The following is a 12,305-nucleotide window of genomic DNA, read 5'->3' on the forward strand; positions in this document are numbered from 1 at the left end:
TATGTTCTAATTTCATAGACGTTTTTCACTGGCTGTCAGTGAGATGTGAGCCTGACGCCTATTCAGATCTAAGCCCCTCAATGCATTGGCCAGTGAGTGGGGTGCTGGGGAGGCTGTGTGCAGTGAGGCAAGAGCTGAGTTAAGTGAGGGGAGAGCACGCCCCGCGTGCAGTTGGGTAGGTGTACGGACATGTCTGCGGAGAGGAGTAATCTCTACTAAAAGAGAGGCTCTTAGCATTAATAGAGGGGGTGAAGTCTGTGAGCAGAGGTGGCCACTGTGTAGCGAGAGGGGTGGGCCTCTGTGCTGAATGGACAATACGCAGTGAAAGAGGGTCTGTGGAGTGGGGATGTGTGCGACGGCTAAAGGGTCTGAACAGTTCTAAATGGAGAGAGGACGGGGGGGTGCCGTCCGTGGAAGGGAGGTGAATGTGGCAGAGCGTGGCTCTTTGTTAATGAAGGTGTAGTGCAGCGATGGAAGGCTGTGCAGAGAGAACTGTGGACCACCCCGTGCACATGAAACGGCGAGGTAGGTGCTTGAGGCGGGTCTGTGAGCATTGAGGGAGGCTCTTCATGCCTCGAAGGAGCGACCGAGCCCCAGTACGGATATGTTTACCATCGGGATGCCGCCGGTCCATTCATTCCGCTGTCACCGCCCTGAACTTTCACCCACATTCTGCTTTCACCTATGCTTTGCCTCTGTGGCCAGCCTCTGGAGGTGTGGGAGGCCTGCGGGTCTGCCATTGGCCAGTGGGAGGGGACTCTTGCCCGGGGCTGGCGCTTCTCCGGGTGCCGCACACATGTACGGGGAGATGTGCATGCAGCCCATGGCCGCCGCTGCCGGACAATGGGGACAGCCCTACGACAAACAGCTTAGAAGGAGGGCCGGGCTTTCGATTCCTTGCTTCAGCGAGATGAATGGATGGATGGACGTGAATTCGTTGAGAATACAGGACAATGACGTGGCTTTACGGATCATCGTTGTAGACGCATGGTAATATTTACACTGCTTGTTATTAATCCGTCAAATACTTGAGTGGGCTACCTCGTGCCCGCTGCGTGTGCAGGACGGGGCAGCAGCTGCGCCCGCCCGTGCCAGGCTCCTGCCGCCCATCAGGGCCAACCTGTGACGCGTCCAACTGGAGAGAAACTGTCTCTGCCCGGAGCGCTGCAAAGGTGCAGACCTACGCCGGAAGGGTAGAGGACAGTCCTGCGGATGGCGACAGGTCAACACGCTCCCAGCGACGCATTCACCTCACAACTGTAAACTTCCTTCATCGCAGATCAGTACATGGCCACATGCAGATATGTCATCGTGTCCCTGACGCTGGGAAAGTCGAGCACAGTTACTTCACAAGTTTGGAAAAGTACAGTGGTGGTGCGCGAGACTGCCTTTGGACGTCCATCCAACATTTGGAAGTGGTTGTGGGGGCATTGTAAACTGGACTACCAGTTTTAGAACACTGGCTCAGGGCTATTCTGAAAGCCATTTTATAAAACTTCTTAGCAGGACTGCTATGCTTTTAATCGTACGGTACCAAGTCATCTCAGCAGTGCTGCTGTACGTTTAATGGGACATTGATGGACATCTGAGGGAGGCTCTGTACTCTTGAATGGACAATATTCGCAATTTTCAGCAGAGCTGCTGTACGTTCAGTCAGACGTTGATGGTAGGCCGCCATTCTATTGATGGGACGTTATATAGTCACTGTTCAGCAGTTGTAATATCTTTCCGACAACAGTGCCACCAATAAGCACCACAGCTGTAATTTCACAGTCCAGCTTTTTTATTAACTTCAGAGATGTCTTTGTGACAATTTTCCTGCTATTTGGTAGATTACTGTCCCTGATCGCGAATGTTTTTTGGTAGACAGTGATGCCAACGCCACACGTGCCTCCAGGGACAATGGTGCCCACGGCGTCCCCCCAGATTATCTCAATTTCTCCGCACGTGGACTTTGTGTTGGGGGCCACAGCCTGCTGCATGGCCTGCATCTTCACCAACCCCTTAGAGGTCATCAAGACCCGCCTGCAGCTTCAGGGGGAGCTGCGATCCAGGGGCAGCTACCAGCGCCACTACAGGGGTGTCTTGCAAGCCATGGTGGCGGTGGGCCAGGCAGACGGTGTGCGGGGGCTCCAGAAGGGCCTAACGGCAGGCCTGCTATACCAAGGAGTCATGAATGGTGTCCGTTTCTACTTCTACTCTCACCTTGAGGATGTGGGCCTGACGCAGCAGCCGGGGGGCAACCTGGCTGCTGGGGCCATAGCTGGCGCACTGGGAGCATTTGTGGGGAGTCCAGCCTACTTGGTAAGTGACAAAGGGGCTTAGAAAATTGAGGCAAGAGATAAGAGACCATAGAAGTCAACTGTTACACAGCACAAGACCAAAGCCACACTTATATTGTGCCAGAATCGCAAGGAGGCTCTGTGAGCCAATCCAATCCAATATGGTGGTAGAGGTATCATGGAGAAGTGATACATCACAAAACCTCAATAGCTGGGCCCTAGCACTAGAACCACAACGAGTCCACAGATCTCACATCTAAACCATGTGGTGCTAGAGTTCCCAACAACCCAAAAAGCCCAATCCACAGTAGGTACCCGCTGAATGAGCACTGATCCTGATGCCAACCGAGCGCAGAATGGTGCTAGGTTGACCTGGAGCATGTCCAGATAGGGAGGCCATATGGCTCCATGTTATGAAGCACGTATTTCTAGTGCTAAACTTTATTTTTACAAACCTTTGTAATCGGGAACCAATATGTCTGATTGCATTTCACAAGAATTGCTTTATGTTAATGTTTTTGCTTAGCTCTGATGAGCGCCCCTGTCATGCTGGTCCTTGACACAAATTCCCTCTTCTCATTGGTGCAGGTAAAAACCCATCTCCAGGCACAGACCGTGGCCGCCATCGCTGTGGGACATCAGCATAACCACCAGGTGAGTGAATGCTCAGCTGATAACTTCACTTGCTCACTATTACACGTGCACATTTATTCACATGTTCACTCACACATTTCCACTCACTGTCTGGCTTCTGAGAAGGCCTTTCTGCAGACCAAGCACCCTTTGAAATGAAATGCCTTAAGACATTTTTAGTAGGGAATATCAAAGCCAAAACTTCAATTGATTACAAAAGTATGATCAGAATATCGAGGGGCAAAATATCAAAGAGGTGTGTGTGTGTGTATATATATATATATATATATATATGTTTGATATTTTCTAATATTAATAATGTCCGACTGCACTTTTAAATGATGTGCTCCAGTCTTAAATGCTGTGCCTAAATGAGAACTTTAGTTAGGCGATTTAAATTGCATTTTAGTACTGCCAGAAACAACTATTATAATTGGTGAAGGTTGCACTGCTATGGAGAACGGGTTTTAAACACATGTTGGTGGGGATCATTAGGCAGAAGTCTTCTGTCCTTCCTTAGGCAAAGGCGTCTCTTGCAAATATTGTTTGAAGGTGGAGAGAGGGGTGCTATTTGTGATTTCACGCGGAGGGGACTGCTGGACACGTGACATTTTGCTTTAGGCTGCAAACATTTCAACAGTTCAGATTTAGGCAGAAGACTACCATTTTACAATCCAAAATGAATTTCATTACTTTTAGCTTTCGTCTGCTACAAAGGACCTGAACTTTATAGCAGGAGAAATTACCAAAATTATTTTTCTAAATATCCCTCTTATCTCTTACTGAATGATGGCAGTAACTTGCTTGAACAGTGCATGTCCAAGGCTCCATTACCAATTGAGCACAATACGCCCAGGTATTCCATCCTCCAACCACTGGAGCTATGGGTACTGGGGGCATCGGTAACTCTTGGGGTGGGGAGGGTAGAAATACTCCAGATTACTTCTTTTAGGCGTGATAATAAGCAGGAGTCGGCGTTCCCTCAAAGATTCCCATATGTTTTTGCTCTGTACTTCACCACGAGATCTTTGCTGTTTTCAAAAGCTGAAGCCTCTGGAAAAAGACATTCTATCCACAGCTACAACAGGTCATGGAAATATTTTATAATCCTGATTCACAGTTCACTCCTGTTACTGGCTGAATCAGGATTACTGGGGAAGTTGTAATGAGGCCTGTGTGTAGGGTTGCCACCTGGTCGTTTTTTTACCGGCATGACCATTATTTTAATGTCCCGGCTGCCACAAAAATTAGGAAAATCACCTATAGCCTGTGTTTTTCTTCTTCTCAGCACATACTTAAGACAGCTAATATGTTAAGAAATCACTTTAAAATGTGTTCTGTAGTTGCCTTATTGACCCATGTCTGATAGTTAAAGTAAGCAAAGACTGCAAAGCCATGTTAATATGAATACAGATAACTTTATATAAAGTCTTATTGGGGAGAGGATGTGGCATAATGGCCATAGTTGTTGACTTTGTCAGCATTGGTTCAACATTCTTGCAAATCTCTTAATCTCGCTGTGCCTGAAAAACAAATAGACGTGTGTCCTTGTGTAATGTAAGTGGTGCTCATGTAAAGTGCTCCAATACATTTGGGTCAAGTTTGCTCTATATAATTCTGCAAAAAAAGTAAAATGTCTTGGCCTTTGAAGAATCTTAGAAGATGAACATATGAATGGTATTTTTCTCTTGAAAAGGTGGCAGCCCTACCTAGGTGTATTACAGTCATTCAGACCTTGATGCTGGTGCGGTAATTAATAAATACTGGGAATGCTTCGGTTGGTATTTTGTCTTTTCACCCCATGAAATTCAGAGTAGGAACAATTTAACGTTGTGCGTGCGCATTTCATTCCTCCTTCCAGAAATCAAGGAAATGGCAATTATGACTTTCCTGACCCAACACAGAGTATATATTTTGGCCTCCTATTAGACAGGGTTGTTGTGCTTTATAGCCGCCATTGTGAAAAGGAATTTACATTTCATTTAATAAATGTCAGTTGCTGGAATCTGCACTTTAAGCCAAAGAAATGGGTTTAGTTAATATTTAAAATCAATATGCGCAACAATTGTAGCATGCCGTTATGTTTATCAGTGACTGGCATGAGACCGCAACACGCTGGTTATTATCTGAATGCCAAAATACCACCTAACTTTTTAAGACGTGAACAAATGGAAGTTTTTTCCCTTGGGGAAAGGTGGCAACCCATGTGTCTTACAGGTGTTGGAGGAGATTGACTAACCTTATTTCTCTTAAAGATCCACGCGGGCTGAGAGGCCAGGTAACATTAGGCAGTGCCATACAAATACCAGGTTATTGGTAGATTTAAATATCTGCCTTGAGGTTTGTGGAATGACTGGACTGTGGGGCGAGCCATCACATCTCAAGTTCTCCCATGTCAGGTGCGAGTAGTTCAGCAGCCTTTGATTTTCTTTGCATTTGGAATGGACAAAGAAAGGCTATGGGTAGGGAAGACTTTATCATGAGGAGTGGAAACAAGGGAAATGACTGACGGGTCACTTCACTCTGTCCTGACGCTGCCTGTAATAACCCGGAAATGGTTGAAAGGGCAACTAGTCAGTGTTCCTTAGGACATGCATCGGGACATACATACAGTGACACTTCTTGTTGGGGTAAAAGGTCATTTATTTTAGGACAGGGTTTAAACACAACATAATTTAACATTTAACTGTATATCGTCCTTTTAACCAGTCCTTAACTTTTACGAATTCCTTTGCCTTCATTCTCTCCTCAAATAGCTCCCTTCAATTCTCCTACCGTATACGCTCCCCTATTCCTCCCATGCCTTCCTTGCTTGTAGCCTACCCCCCGCTCTGATCCTTCACCTTCTTGTTTTTCCCCCTGGAAGGGTGGACAAGCCCGCATCTGGCTCTCCACCCTCCCCCATCTCCTGCTACGCACCTCCCAAGTCACCTGCCCTAAATGACTGCTAACAAACCCTACTTAACAAACCTATCTTTCCTGCCTGCCTAAATATAGCCTTGCTCCCCTGCCTTCCTACGCTGGGTGGGTGGTCCAAAACAGCTCCCTATCTGCCCCAGTCGGCTCAGAAAAGAGGCCGACCCCACCCCTCCACCCCCCTTATAAACCCTGCCTCAATCCCTCCCCCACTTACCTGTCAACCAATAGGGTGCCTCTGCGCCACTTCCTGTGCCCCGAACGTACCCGTGGAGAGACTAGACCGGGTCTCTCTCTCTGCGGGCCCCTCCATCGGGACATACATACAGTGACACTCCTTGTTGGTGTAAAAGGTCATTTATTTTAGGACAGGGTTTAAACACAACATCATTTAACATTTAACTGTATATCGTCCGTTTAACCAGACCTTAACTTTTACGAATTCCTTTGCCTTCATTCTCTCCTCAAATAGCTCCCTTCAATTCTCCTACCGTATACGCTCCCCTATTCCTCCCATGCCTTCCTTGCTTGTAGCCTATACCCCCCGCTCTGATCCTTCACCTCCTTGTTTTTCCCCCTGGAAGGGTGGACAGGCCCACATCTGACTCTCCACCCTCCCCCATCTCCTGCCATCCAGCGAAACCCATGAGGCGTTTCGCTGCCCCATTTTTTTTTTATTCTCTAATCCACAAATTCACTCCCCATAAACTTTCTAACATCAACCTTAACTCTGTTAGGTAGTACGCATTTCCTATCTGCAACAAATGGACCCCGTCATCTCGAAACAAAGCCTTCTCCTGCTCTTTTATGTCCCCATGCCTTAAAACCTTGATCCCTTGAGCCCAGCAGAATACTCTCATGGCTCTATTCAACTTTTTCCGAGCCCGCTCAATGGCTCCGTGATTGAGTGCCCCTCTCCATGCCCTTCTAGGCACAAATTCCATCTATACCAGACATGTCCTGCATAGTTTCTGCTTCAAAAGTTCCAAATCTCTCTGCATAAGCTGTATCAAAGTGAGCCCCGATAGCTTCACTAAATCATTTTCCCCAAGATGAATCAATAAATGGTCCGAACATCCCCACTGCGGCAAGTTACCCGTGATAAATGGGAGCAGGCTCCCCCACCTCATACCACTCTTGCCCCACCAACGCACTTCATGGTGTCTGCTGGGCAGTCCCAATGATCTGCCGTAAATTTGCTTCTCCGCAAATTTCACCGCCCAATGAACGAACGAATGGCCGACCAACCATGTCGTCATCTTGTCTTTCTGCGGCCCGGCCACACATCCTGTAAAGAAAAAACAATGTAAAGGCTGTATTGGTAAGCTAACCCCCACCCCACCTGCTTTGTTCTCTTCAAGGCCTGACATACCGCTCGCAGCACCTAGATTTCCATCTCCCTATGGACTTGATCTTAGCCCAATCCCATCCTAAATGGGCTGACGCAGTCGCTGCGCCAATCCTGAATGAATGCGTCCCATAATCCCCCGCACGCCGCCCTATCCGTCCAAGTGCCATTCTCATAACTTGTAACAGCTGATAACTAGTCAGCTTTTTCCCTGATGCATGTACAAAAACCCCTGAATCGCCTGCCCCAAGCCACTTTGCCTTGAACATGATCCACTCTGCTACCGGGCATGCCATCTCCACGCCCCCTTTTTCCAGCCATACCCACTTGCCTTTGCCAAGCTGATCCGTCTTTGACCGCCTAAGCCATATCCCCAGCCTGTCCTTGTGCATGCACACCTCCTTCCTCCTTACCCCAGTTTCTTTCCCCACCCCCAACAACTCGGACACTCGAAATCCATTGCATCCATAACTCTGGATCTACGTCCCCCCAAGGCTTTTCAGGATTTACACTCACCCGAGCTCTGAACTCTTCGTCATAACTGAGCCATGCAAACCCCCCAAAATGCATTTGTACCTTTCTAATAATGTCCATGTATTTAAACAGTGCAATGGCCCTATCCGGGTATTTTTCGCAGTATATACTGGCAAATATCAAAAAGGCCGACGTCCAATTTTCCATTGTGATAGGGACCCAGGGCCTGCGCGCTAGCTCCCATTCCTCCTCCTTGGCCTGTATGTCCCTGTGCAGTAGTTTAAACACATCCACATACTCGTGTTTCCATATCCTAGCTTTTGTTTTTTCTGCTATGTGAGACCCGAGTGGCATGGCCAAACCCATATATGGAAGACGTTTCTTATGGCCTCCCCCTTCCTTGTCCTCTGGTGTCGTATCTCCTTCAGCCGCTTTACTGCCTGTAGCTGTGTCTAGCGTGGCAGCGCCTTCCTTATCCTTGTTCTCGGCCGTTCCCTGTACGGAAATAGGGCCTGGTATTTCTAAAACTGATCCGTCCCCTACCCCAATGGACCTACTTGTGCTTGCCTCCCTTGGTGTCACTCCCCCTTCGCCCCACACTGACCACCATCTCTTACCTCCGACATTCTCTCCCAAGCTCCTTGGCACTCTCTTCAGATTTCTGCCGTTGGCATTGGTTTACTTCTACCCCCATGACCGTATGCGTCACTGGGTTTCCCCGCACCAACTTGCCCTTCGGCCGCACCAGCCTCTTGTCTCTGATCCCCTTCTGACTGTGGGACCCAGACCCAGGTTCTGCTTCCAGCCACCAGCTGCTGTGCCCCTTTGTTCTTTCTGGCCTCTCTGGCCCTTTTGGCCGCTTCGCTGCGAGCGTTCGCCTCCTCCCTGTCCTTGCACAACTGGGCCCACCTAACCTCCTTCTCTAGAACAACCCTGCGCTGTTCCCGTATCCTGGCCGACCCCACTCCTCCACCCCCCTTATGAACCCTGCCTCAATCCCTCCCCCACGTACCTGTCAACCAATAGGGCGCCTCCGCGCCACTTCCTGTGCCCCGAACGTACCCGCGGAGAGACTAGACCGGGTCTCTCTCTCCGCGGGCCCCTCCAAAGGGAGCGTCGAACAGAGAGGCGAAAGCGCGGGCTGCATGTGCACTTGCTCCTCCAGCCTTGCAGCTAATCTTATTGCATGTCCTTGTTTTTTGGGCTGTCGGATTCCTTTCCACAGCGGTGTGTTTTGGATACCGAGGCGGTAGCCTCATTACTCCATGATCATTTAAAAATGTTAAATTGCTTTTTTGTTTACACCTAATCTTCCTGTGTGCTCTTGTATTTATATTGGGGATTAGCCGAGGGAAGGTGGGGGTGGTGGGGGGCGTTGGGCTGCGGAAAGTGGGGCGGATGTCCGAAGTTTTAGCAATGCAAATATGCATTGTCCAGCGCGGAACTGTTATGTGGGGAAATTGCCTCAGCGGGGCCCTCTCAGAGTATACACAGATGCGTTTATCTTCTGGTGCTAATCACGAGCGAAACGAGGTGCTCCAAAGAGCAAACAACAAATCACCGGTTTATAACATACTTGACTTTTCACATCTTCCACGATCTAAGGCTGCCGACCTCAAGGAAGGCTTCCTTTTTTGACATCAAGCATCAACTACCCCAACCTCAACTAAAGCTGAAGGATCTGAGCCAAAATCTCTTTCAACTGAACACGCTGGAAAGATTTGAGATCTCGAGAAACGGATAACAACTGAGCAAAAATTACCCTTGAGATATGAAAGAAAAAGATGCGCTGTTTCAACTACTGGTAAAAACGTGTTCTGAAATCACTGAAATATATACACATTTATATTTATGTATTAGGTGTGCTGTACAAACAAATTGCCCTTACGCGCTCTTCTGAAGTATAATAAATACGATAAAATGTTTTGGAACAGGCAGACACGAACTGTTAAAACAACGTTACTCAATATGCATTTAATCTTTTTTATATAATTTTCACGTTTGTCTGCTCCATTACAAATACCAGTCAACTATTCCCAAATCAAATATTCAGCCGGCTCTAAAAGGAATAGTCCATTATGAGATGCCATCCCACTTAACCTCTCAATGCACCACAATCAACTTGAGCCACGTCTCAGCCTTATTGGGTGTCATCAATGAGTCTGCGTGCCTAAGACACACTAAGCTTGCTGAGGACCATATGAAAACAATTCTTGGGCCTGTCCCAAAAGGAACGGTCGACACCACCCCGCGTGCCCATGTCTCCTGTAAACACTGAGTGCTTTACAGTAGGAGAGCCCATTTGGGCTACCTGCAGAATCTCACACAAGTATTTGCAAGAGGGCACGGGGGTGTGTCCACGTGAGTTCAGTGAGGCTTGTGTTTCTGTGAAGAGGGGTACCTGTATAGGGCCACCGTGAGGAGTGATTTCTGCAAGATGGGGTGTCTGAGGGAGGACCATGTGAGAGGGTGTCTTTGTGTGTGAGATATATGTATGAGTAGTGTCTGCGAAGGTGCCTGTAAAAGGGAGCTGTTTGTGTAAAGGGGCGTCTGTTTAGGAATTGTGCCAACGTAGGGGTGTCTTTATATGGACATTATGCTGAGGGGTAGCTGTCAGGAAAGTTGTTTGTGTACAAATGGCTGTTTAAGGAGGGTAGGCTGTGTACCGGGTGTAATCTGTTTGAGGTGCTATCAATGTGCAAAAACTGTCCATGTGAGGAAGGGATCCTTTATAAAGTGTAAAAGTAAAGGCGTCTACTGGCACAAGGTGGGGTGTCCATGTAAAGAGTGCTGCCAGTATGGGGGGGCTGAAGGTCTGTAGAGGGCTGTCTGCGAGCAGGCACTATAATCTCTAATCCCCGGTAGTATAGTGCATTTCTGCCACTTTTATGGCCGTGATACTCTTTCAGCATCTGGACGCCCTTTCCACATGGTTCTTTTGTTTCGTGTTGATCACAATGACGATGTTCCTATGTCATTGGGTCTTGCTAGTTAGGTGAAGATTGGGCTGTGGACATGGTTGCATGTACAGAAGGACTATGCCTATTCTTGTCTGAGCAAAGACAATGCCTATATTCTTCCACTGTCTGTTTTCATCCCTCCAAGGAAATTTTCCTCTACGGCTTCCCCCAGTTCAAAGGTGGCAGACATTAGCATTTGTGTACACCAAGTCCCAAGAGCATTGTTATTTTTTACACATTTTCGTCCCTCACAATTTTCACACCACCACTCCAACCCACACAGGATGATTGTGGGGGTTGTTGGCATCCACACCAGTGCGCTGCCTGTATGAGGACGGTTGTCTCTGATGCCGGTCGGACTTGGGTTGTCTGTGGAATCTAATGAGGGTGCTTGGCTGAGATCAGTAAAAAGAGTTTGAGTATTGGGAATACTAGTTGATAAAACTAGCTGAACCACATTTGTGATCAACACAAGAGCCGGAGTTATTTGTTGGAAAATGAAGGAAAGAGTCACGTTTAAGCTTCTGTCCTAGTTGCTGTTGCACTCAAACCTTATTAGCACATTTTGAAAGGAAAGAAAGCAGAACTATGTAAACTTCTCACACTTCCCAGTGGTAAAAACGTGGCCTCATAGTCAACTGCAGATCAGGCTAAAATGGACAGATCTCCTCAAACTCTCTATGAATCTATCAAGCTTTTCCTGACAGGCTCATGCCCCTAAAAGGACTGTAGGCTTTGAACAGAGTTACGTACTCACAAGTCTGGCAAGGAGACAGCGAGTTTCATAACTCGAATTTGCTGAGCGAGGGAGACAGGTGAGGAGGAGGCCCAGGTGTGATTGGCTCACAGTTGAGAGCCGCCAGTGGCTCAGCACGACAACAGAACAAACACATAGTTCAAAGTCTGCAGGTTGTTTTTTTGACCTGCGGCTCTCCTACTGGTGCATCCCAGGCTCGCCTTCCTTGCAGCAGCCACACCTTATCATAGTTTGTAGTTAAACTGCATGTAGTATCCTAGAGCGATGACCGTGGCGGAACAGATTAGGCAAGCCGTCGAGTAATGCAAGTAGTACCTGAATAGTCTAAGAGCTAGACCCCAACCCCCCTGTAAATTTTGCTGATCAGAGGTGACAGCTTGTGTGTCCTATTTGGCCTAAGAAATGTTACCCATATTCGGTCTCCACTCAGGTGGATCGCCAAATTGCAAAAATTGCAAATAAAAGCTGCTAAACTGGCTCTAAATTCTTAAGTCATGAGATCGCGTGCCACCAGCTCTAAAAGTAATTGACTTCCTGTTCTTCCAGTCTAGACTACAATTCAAGACAATATGGGTCTCATAAGGATGATGCCATTGTCTTCTGCCCCATTGGATGCAGTAAATAGCTGAACGTTTGTTACATTTCAGCAGGTTATGAGGGGAAAAGTACATGGTCTGTACCATATAATGCGGATTTTATTTCATTGAAATCAAACTCTGCATGTTATTCACAAAACATTTGTAGTAGGCACAATTTATCGGACGCAATAGATAGCATACCCTAGGGTATCATTATTTAGGATGTGCGATAAATAGCACCTTCAATCGTAATCAGGCCCTACATTTCATGCTCATTGGTAGTGAGGCCATATCTACCCACAGGCAGTGACATCTAAATCTATTCTATATCCAGGGCTTATTTATTTATTTACTTCT

At 47.5% G+C, this 12,305-nt stretch overlaps 1 protein-coding gene across 2 annotated transcripts in view; it reads left to right on the forward strand.

Annotated features, from left to right (window-relative positions):
• The first annotated feature begins 323 nt into the window (after nt 1–323).
• SLC25A34 (solute carrier family 25 member 34) overlaps nt 324–12,305 on the forward strand; it is an 84,543-nt gene continuing 72,561 nt past the window's right edge. The window contains exons 1-2 of one of the 2 annotated variants that reach the window (XM_069240044.1): nt 324–2,304; nt 2,871–2,936. In XM_069240044.1, coding sequence (XP_069096145.1) covers nt 1,873–2,304; nt 2,871–2,936 — 498 coding nt within the window. In that variant the 5' untranslated portion in view covers nt 324–1,872. The remainder of the gene's footprint in view (nt 2,305–2,870; nt 2,937–12,305) is intronic. The other variant, XM_069240045.1, reaches the window with a different exon arrangement.

The sequence above is a fragment of the Pleurodeles waltl genome, chromosome 6, assembly GCF_031143425.1.
Source record: "Pleurodeles waltl isolate 20211129_DDA chromosome 6, aPleWal1.hap1.20221129, whole genome shotgun sequence".
Classification (NCBI taxonomy): Eukaryota; Metazoa; Chordata; class Amphibia; order Caudata; family Salamandridae; genus Pleurodeles; species Pleurodeles waltl.